General features: G+C 39.2%; 1 protein-coding gene across 3 annotated transcripts in view; it reads right to left on the bottom strand.

The window, feature by feature from the left end:
• Positions 1-985: 985 nt before the first annotated feature.
• LOC149169831 (uncharacterized) overlaps positions 986-8,594 on the bottom strand; it is a 246,454-nt gene continuing 238,845 nt past the window's right edge. For 2 of the 3 annotated variants that reach the window (XM_089427177.1, XM_089427178.1), the window contains 3 exons: positions 1,843-1,909; positions 1,655-1,718; positions 986-1,550 (listed from right to left, as the gene is read on the bottom strand). In XM_089427177.1, the coding sequence (XP_089283303.1) occupies positions 1,495-1,550; positions 1,655-1,718; positions 1,843-1,909 (187 nt within the window). In that variant the 3' untranslated portion in view covers positions 986-1,494. Of the gene's footprint in view, positions 1,551-1,654; positions 1,719-1,842; positions 1,910-2,028; positions 2,080-8,594 lie in introns of all 3 variants that reach the window. The other variant, XM_089427176.1, reaches the window with a different exon arrangement.

The following is an 8,594-nucleotide window of genomic DNA, read 5'->3' as shown; positions in this document are numbered from 1 at the left end:
CTAAAAGTTTTAAAAGCTTCTGATTTACTTTTGAACAAATATACCCAACACATTCGGATGTAATCATCAATAAAAGTCATCCTATATTTATTTCCATTTTCAGAAAGAATAGGCATAGGGCCACACAAATCATAATGAATCAATTCAATCTTTCTACATGCTCTGAAAGCAGAATCATGAAATGGTTGTTTGCTATGTTTTTATAGGATACAATCATCACATTTCTTCAGTTTCCTTGGCATCCGCAGACTAGTAATTGATAGTTTTGTGGTTTTGATATTTGTATTATACAATAATGATTCATTGTAATTTGAAATGTGTAGTATGCACCATGCCCTATGGACCTTATGGGTTGTTATGCAATGAGAATTAGAAAATTGATGCTTCTAATTTTAAATATTTATAACATCTTTCTATAATTTTGAATTATGATGTCTATGATCTATGCACTGTTTTTCTAGTTACGCCTTACAGGTTATCAGAATAATGTGAAAAATATCTTTCAATTATATTTAAAATTCACATATACATTCTCTCCATTTTACTACATTAAAAATTCATGTTTAAGCTCTTTTCTGATATTGCATCATGTGAGTCTGATTAATATGCCAGGTCACCTATTCAAGAGCAATAATGGCAACTATGATAACTTGTCACGGAGAATTAAGTCTCCATGATTTACCATTATATCATCTACTTTTTGTGTGATAAGGATGATTACGGTGCAATGGATAATTTTACAACCAGCCACATGTCGCATGGTGCTAGTTTTACAAATTAATGTGAACATTTTTGTGTATAACTTTGTCAAGAATCACTGGATTCTCCTCGTTCCTCCATATTTCAAGATTTACCGGCCCTGCCATGCACCTAAATATCAGGTGACATCGCTGAGATGCTGAGTACAACCTAAAGTAATTACTGTTTGATGCCATATGTATGCATATAACCACATTTAAAATATGGAAGATATGTTGGATATTAATGTCTTTGAACTTTGGTGACAAACTTTTCATGGTTGCTGCATATATATACTTTTCTACTAATGTTATTCAATGATATATACATCAAAGATTTTACTAACAAAGATGAATCATTTTAGTTGCTCATTGCTAAACTGACCTAATACGACCAAATTAGGATTAGATTTTGAAGTTCTTTACGGTTTATAACCTCATTACCGAAGCGTTGCACATCATAAGAAAGAGCCATGAAATTGACGTGAACCAACTGCCCAATGTTTTATTTCTTTTGACACACAATAGGTGGCTTCCAAACATAAATCCAAAGTTCTCTACATCTGGCCAATGCCTAAAGGCTCTCCAAGTATGATTTGATAAAAGATATTTCCTTTCCTTTTTTACATAAGCCTGACTTTGCATGTTCCGTCCAATTTATTACAAATCTTTGCAAATATCATTATGGGGTGTCTTGTAGAAGGCACCAAAGAATTTGCAAGTTGCCCTGTTAAGACTTTAGTGTAAATAATTAAATTCACAAAAGAACACGAAGCAACCCAAGACCAACAGCGGTTACTGATACAATTGTACCTACAAAAACCATCAGGATGTCCGATTGAGAATATGAAAAATCATAGAAAATCCTATAAATGAAATGGCCTTGCTGAAGCACAAAAGCCAGTATCAGCTCAAACCTATGCAGTATTTTATCACATCGTACTTTCCAGCCTCCATCTGAGTCTTCAGGGTATGAATTTCCTGCTAAGCCAATACATAGATAACAACTGAAGTTAGTATTTCATAATTATGATATACAGCCGACTGAAGAGAACAAAATTCACAAAGATAGAAACTAAGGTCAGTTCTGGCATTGACAGCGCACCCTATCAAGTTTATTTGTTAGGGTTGATGTCTCTGCATTCTGATCTGCCAATTCTTCATGAATTCGCCTGGATCAATTAGTTTACATCAATTAACATTAAAACAAAAATGCTGCCAAAATAGTAATCCTGGAATATTTTAATTTAAAGAAAGATAAAGTACTGAAAATAGCATAAAAAAATTGTACCCAGGGCTGGCAGGTGCAGAGGGAAAGAGGGGTGGGGGCTCAACTATGATCCTGAAAGAAAAAGGAAATGCAGTATGCTTCGGGATTAGTATACACAACTAGCAATGACGCAGAAGGAAAAGCAATTTATCAAGGCTTGGTTGCTAGGAATGAGGCAGAAGCAATAACAATTTATTAAGGCTTAGTTGCTCTGAAGGTGAAAGGAGTACAACAACTGACTGTGGTTGGGGAGTTGCCAGTAATTTTAAGATCATTGTTCCACCAAGTCCTCTTCAAAATTTTAGACTCTCTAGAATCACCCATAGGATCATCACTGTGACTCAAGCTTTTGAGAAGGTAGACTTCTTCCAAGACTTGAGAAAGCAAAAATGGGCAGGTAAATGCACAGGCCAATCTTGAAGCCAGGTTGAATGAAGGCTTATATAAGGTAAATGGACGGGCTGTATATTTCTTGCCCCTCCCATGAATTGGGAGGTCATTACGATAGTAACAACATATTCAACATCTGTCCCGTCATGCAATGGGGAATAGATGGTGAGTTAAGGCTCCTCCATCATTCATGTCAACTCATGCCTCTCCCTCCAACGTATGTGATTAAGTTCAATATAATAGAAAATGATGGTATGCATGTGGGTTTATTGGGAATGTCTTTGTGGTCTGGTTCGATGCTATTATCACTACCTCTGCTCTCGGCTCTAGCATTAAATGAGCATGGTAAGCTGTATAGGGTGCTCTGGTTGGGAAAAGCCTTCCCTGGACTTTGTGTAAATCTGAAGTGACAATGGCACATTGCCCTTGCATAAACAAATGTTGCAATCCATGCGAGATAAAGAAGGTTTATCAACGGGTTAATTATTGTGAGCATGAGGTCGCTGAAGAACAATCCACTGTAATGAACTCCACCATTTGCTGGAATTGCTGGCAGGAAGAATTAGACAGGAAGCTCAAGGCAAAAAATAGGGTCACATCTTTTGGAACTCATGGAAATGGAGAAGGAGGTCAATATATTCATGTGAATTCACTGCTGGAAGTCCCTGGAGCTAGCATCTCAAATGGGCTCTTTGCAGTCTCTAGTTGGAATGATTTCAGCCCACCCTAACCTCCCCTAAGAGACAGTCTAGTGACTAGTCTCCCCCATTGGATGACTCTGAAGACTGATGACTCCCTTTGCCGTTTTTCTCTGGTAAATGAGGAGGATTTGTACACCCTACATTTCCTAAATCAAGAATTGGGTGATGTCATTGATGAAGTTAACCCTGTAGCTCATGCTGAAGTGGGGATGTGCTTGGAGGATGCTGACAACAGAAGCCCTTCAAGGGCATACTTTCTAGTTCTTAATAGACTTAGCATGTTTTGTTGAATAACTTTTCTGCTATTACAATATGTAAGGTAGTACACCTACCAAGTCTATAAAGGCTGGAACTGGAAAGCTGGGAAGAGAGGGGTTTTGGATGTTAGATTACATGTTTTGGATAGCAGCCTATGGCCAGACTCTGCAATTTTGTATTACAAATTTACAATGTTGTCCGGTTTGGCTGCAGCTTTTCTAATCTAAAGTCTCTGTTATTGTGAAAATAAAATGGCCTTGTTACCACTTGATTTGTTAATGATTTGATTAACAAGGTCAACACTTTGGGACAAATCGAGGGCAACTTGGAAGGGGACCCACTCTCATCTAAGCTCTTGCTTCACTCTTCAGGGTGAACCTAATCACCACTAGTGGGGCTTCCCTATGTGATGCCCTGACACTAATATCTATGCATACACAACACACATGAAAGATGAAATTTATATTTGTATGGGGTAGATACAACACTGGTGTGCTACTTTGCTAAAGGCAATAATTTTCTTCAGCAATATGGTCACCAGATTCCCTTCTCAATTCAGCACTTAAAATGCTTGGTAACGCTCTAATGGCAATGCTGATTTCAATTTTGAGATGCCAAAACCACATTTGCACTTAAATATCACTTTGATTCAGGGATATCCCTCCTATACTCATGATACTCGAGGGATTCTGCTGGCACAGCTATCACTTCTGTTGCAAACTCCTTTAGACCATGCTTGTCCAATAGAAACAACACCCTAGCCTTCCAGATGCCAAAGTTGGAGGCTCCATCCAAACTGTCCCGATCTCTCAATCTTGCTGCAGCCATCTCCGGAAAAACTCTGCGAAACTCAAATAACTAGAGAAACCAATGTGTGTTTTCTCTTCCTTGCCTTGCACTGATCTGCTATTGCAAAACCCTTACGCTGCAAACCCTCTGCGCTAGATCTGCTCTGCAAATATATGATCTGTCTCCAGAAACCCTTTTTCGGAAACTTCATTGGCATCTACTGTTCACTGAGACAACTCACTTCCTCTGGATCACCTCCTTGGATTGGAAATCGAACTTCTGCCTCTGCAATTCACACTACCTAGCTTTCCTGCGCTGATCTGGTTTTATGTGCTTCAGATCTTCCTCTAAACTGCATAAACCTCGCTCTAGAGCTTCTCTTATTTGATTTGCTTAATACCGTGTGAAATTTCCACGATTGCAATAACTGGAATTTAATCTTCTATTTACTGGAGATTATTTGTCTTTAGAATTTTTAATTCAGCAAATAATGATTAAATCACTATTGCAATCTTCACAAATAAAATACACTACAAAAAATAGAATAATAGAACTGAGAAAATAATGCACACACACAATAACTCTGACACTGTTATTTTTGGACAATTATCTCTGGAAAAACCTCAAAGGGAAAACCAATGCAACAGATGAGGGTTTTACTATTATTTAGCAATTTAAGAAATATTATAGTTGCTTGCCTTTCACTGGAAAAGCTTCGACAAATACTGATCTTTACTAGCAAATATATAATAGAGACCCACTGTCTCCCTCTGCAACTAGATCCAGCCTCTCCCAACCAATTCACACTTCCTTAGCCTATTTGCACTGCCTAGATGGAATGTGCACTACTCGTCCTGAGAAATTTGTACAGCCTTTGGGAACCCTTCCCAACAAGTCGTTTTGCCTCTTAGACTACTCTAGACCCACTTTCTCTACCTCTGGGTGAAAGATCCAACTCTAGCTATTGAAACGTGGTCTCTCTTGCAACTCACACTAGATAAACTAGCTAACTTGCATTGCTAAATCAACCTCCTTTGTAGATGAATTCGACCTCCTCTTCCTATCACTTAGACACTGGAAAATCTGAGGAAATATTCTCCAGAAATCCTACTCCCAAATCTCTTTTGAAACTCCACTGCTCGGTGTCTCCTTAGCTTCAACTGTGCCCTTACTCAATCACTGCAACTAGGTACTTGAATTGCTCCACACTCTTCGATGTGTCCTCCCCAAACCACATTAACTTGCTCTTATAATCTTTTGTTGGGCAACCAACAACTATGATCACATCTCAATCGATGGCTATGATCATCTTGATTCCATCAAGTGATTTTTCCAGAAGTGTCTAGAGAAGAATCGACCTCCCTCAATTAATCTAATTTAATTAACCAATTTTCCAAAGTTATACTTACGAAATATTAAATTATTGGTCAATTGATCTAATTGAGGTGTTTCTAAGGCTTTTTTGATGAAACCTTTTCTGGGTTTTCGAGATCTTGTGTTCCTTAGCCTCTTAGACACCATAAAGACTAAAACACCTATTTGATGCCACAAAAACTAACAGTGTGCAGGGGCTGCGTGCTTGGGAAGTTTTTGAAAGCAAAGTTTCCAAGGAGTGACAATAGAGCCAAGTGTGTGTTGGACCTGATACATTCTGATATACGTGGCCCACCGTCTACAAAACCTCTCAGGGTTGGTGAGCCCTGGTATTGCACCAAGAGTGCTGCAACTCCCAAGGGCTCCTCAACTCTATTTATCAACCCAGGGTTCGTACAAACTTCGAGGTGACAGTGCTATATGCACAGTGGATGAGATTCTACTCATGCCACCCTCAACTAGGACATTTGATCAGTGGTGCTCCAAGACCATTATTCCTATTGAATTAGAAGTAAAACTAACTAATGAAGGTGCAATTTAGAAGCTACCTCTAATGATAAAAAGGAAAATGCTTTTTGAACTTCAACTTGTAAATGCTATTGAATCAATTCATGAAAAGATAAGAGCTACACTACTTGCAGAAAGGGAACTACATTATCTTGCAATCAACCATCTAGCTAACAAATCTACTTGCAGAAAGGGAACTACATTATCTTGCAATCAACCATCTAGCTAACAAATCTACTTGCAGATAGGAAGCTAACGTATCAAATCATAACTCAAGATTCCATGCATCATCTATCTAGCTCACACTTGCATATAAATCAATGTTCTATTTGTGCCAAATCTGTGATAAAGAAACTAATGCTATTCTATTTTGTAGTGAAGGAAAATGAGGGTTTGGAGTGGCCTAGGTGCTGCCCTTGATCATGGAGTCACAACTGGGGGTCAACCTACTTCTAAACTAAGTCCAAATTGCAGCAAAGGTCAAAACTGGTGGAGAAACAGGCTGCTACAGGTATGCTACAGGAGGCCGCTGCAAGTGCCCTGTAATGCTACAGGAAGGCTGCCGAGAAGGTTTAGGAGGTAGGAATGATGGGTTTAAGGGATGGCAAGGTGGATGGAGGTTGAGGTAAATGGATGAAAGGTGGTCAATTACCCCTGGCTAAGCTCAGAGCCTTTGGAAGGCTTGTTTTTCACTAGGAGAGCTGCTCACGGTGATCTAAGAGAATGATCTCAAGAACATAACTTTGAAGACATAATTTGGGATTCATAAAAGAGGGTGAGGAAGTCCAAGATGGAGGTGGTGAAAGGCCCCTGGCCTGCAGATCCAAACATCCCTGCAAACATCACATGCATATACCCTTTTATCATTAAAAAAATGAAACAACTAATAGAGGAAAAGATGAGTTGAATTTAGAAGCCATCTAATCTATGCTAATAACTCTGATCTAGTCAATAAATCAACTCCTAAGCTACAGTAAGCACATGCAAAACAAGATGACTAACATAGATCTTCTTCCAAGAAATCATAAACATAGCATTTTTGCACTGTGATTGTAGATCCTTCCATTCATACTCACATGGGAGAGATGAGATAGAGGTTGCAATCACAAGATTTTGATGGGTTATTTGCAAGAAACTAATAAGCACTCTGAACTAAAAGGAAATACCAATACATAAGAGGGACCTAAGCCACTAGGGTTGGGCCCAAACCCAAGAGCCTCAGCCCTCTGGAACTAACTCAGTGATTAACCAATAAGAAGCTTCTCATTATCATTGCATCAATGTCAAATACATCACATAACCAGTCAAAAATAGCAATGCCAAGTGCTTGAGCTCGATAGCTACCTAGATAAAAAAAAAGTTCCAATCCTAATGAGCTCTTTTACATGTTTATTTATACAAGAGGGTAGCTATTAGCAGCTCCCTAGAAAATAGGAATGTTTGTCTCCCATAACTCGAGAAGGGTGGATCTTGATCTTCCTTAACTGCACTTGCTTGGCTGCCAATGACCTCGTCTTGCTTGGCTGCTAATGACCTTGAGCTGATGAGAGAGAGTGTGGTGATCTTGGCTTATTGAAGGAGTTAAGGAGGTGGACAACCTCCTAGAATCTCTCCCTATTGTCTACTCCGAGCTCCTGCATGGAAATTATCTCAAAAATGCTCCATTTCCTACAATTAAACCATATTAGGCCACATGACATAGAAAAACATCTTTTACCCCTCACTAAGCATAATATAACAAAAATTGTAAATAAATGTGAGAAAGAGATAGTTCTAAAGCTGGAGGATGGCATTATGACCCTTATGATGTACCTATTGATGAGCCTCATCATCACCCCCTACTAAAACTGTTGCTCATCCTCTAAGCAACTCAGTCATCTATGTCCATTTCTTTCATGGCCTTGGTGGCCTCCTTGACATCCCAAGGTTCCTTAGATGGTGTGCCTTCTTGGGAATAGAAACCTTCATTCTTCTCTATCTCTGTCCACTCCTTCAGCTCTTTTGCTTCATTTATTCCTTCTTGTAGGCCTAGCAACAAGGGTGGACTGAGCTTGAGTCCTATCCACTTTTAATCTTTGCATGATCCTCTTATACAGGGGTGTCCTCTCCAATGCATTCCTCAGCCTTTTAGGTTGTGGGGTAAGGCATTCCATCTCCTCTGGCAGACTTGCTGGCTTTCTGTTCCCAACAACCTGAGTGTGTCTTCAAAATGTGAGATGGCTTGTTCCTGGGTGGCAAGGTATTTGGGTGCTAGGTTAGCATCATTGGAGATGATGCTATGATTGCTAATGACAACCATTGGGCTCATTAGCTCTGCCCTGATATATAATGGTTCCTTTTCTTCCTTTGCCATGACTCTCTTCACTTCCTCAGCTCTTGCCTCCTCATGAGTCATCCAGGATGCTAAGGCCATCAACTGTGTATCCCCCAATCTTGCATTGGGATCCCAAATATTCATATCAGTCAAAGTGAGGTTATGAATGTAAAACTCAACCAATTTCGCTTTGTCCTCCATGCTAGCTTGGTTGCAGAATTCAATGAATTGTTTGTAATCTTGAAATGGCATAG

This window comes from Pinus tabuliformis, chromosome 4_2 (assembly GCF_031772625.1).
Source record: "Pinus tabuliformis cultivar Carrire ecotype Pingquan chromosome 4_2, CPIR1, whole genome shotgun sequence".
Taxonomy (NCBI): domain Eukaryota; kingdom Viridiplantae; phylum Streptophyta; class Pinopsida; order Pinales; family Pinaceae; genus Pinus; species Pinus tabuliformis.
The sequence above is the reverse complement of the archived record's forward strand: the minus strand, read 5'-3'. Positions and strand labels throughout refer to the sequence as shown.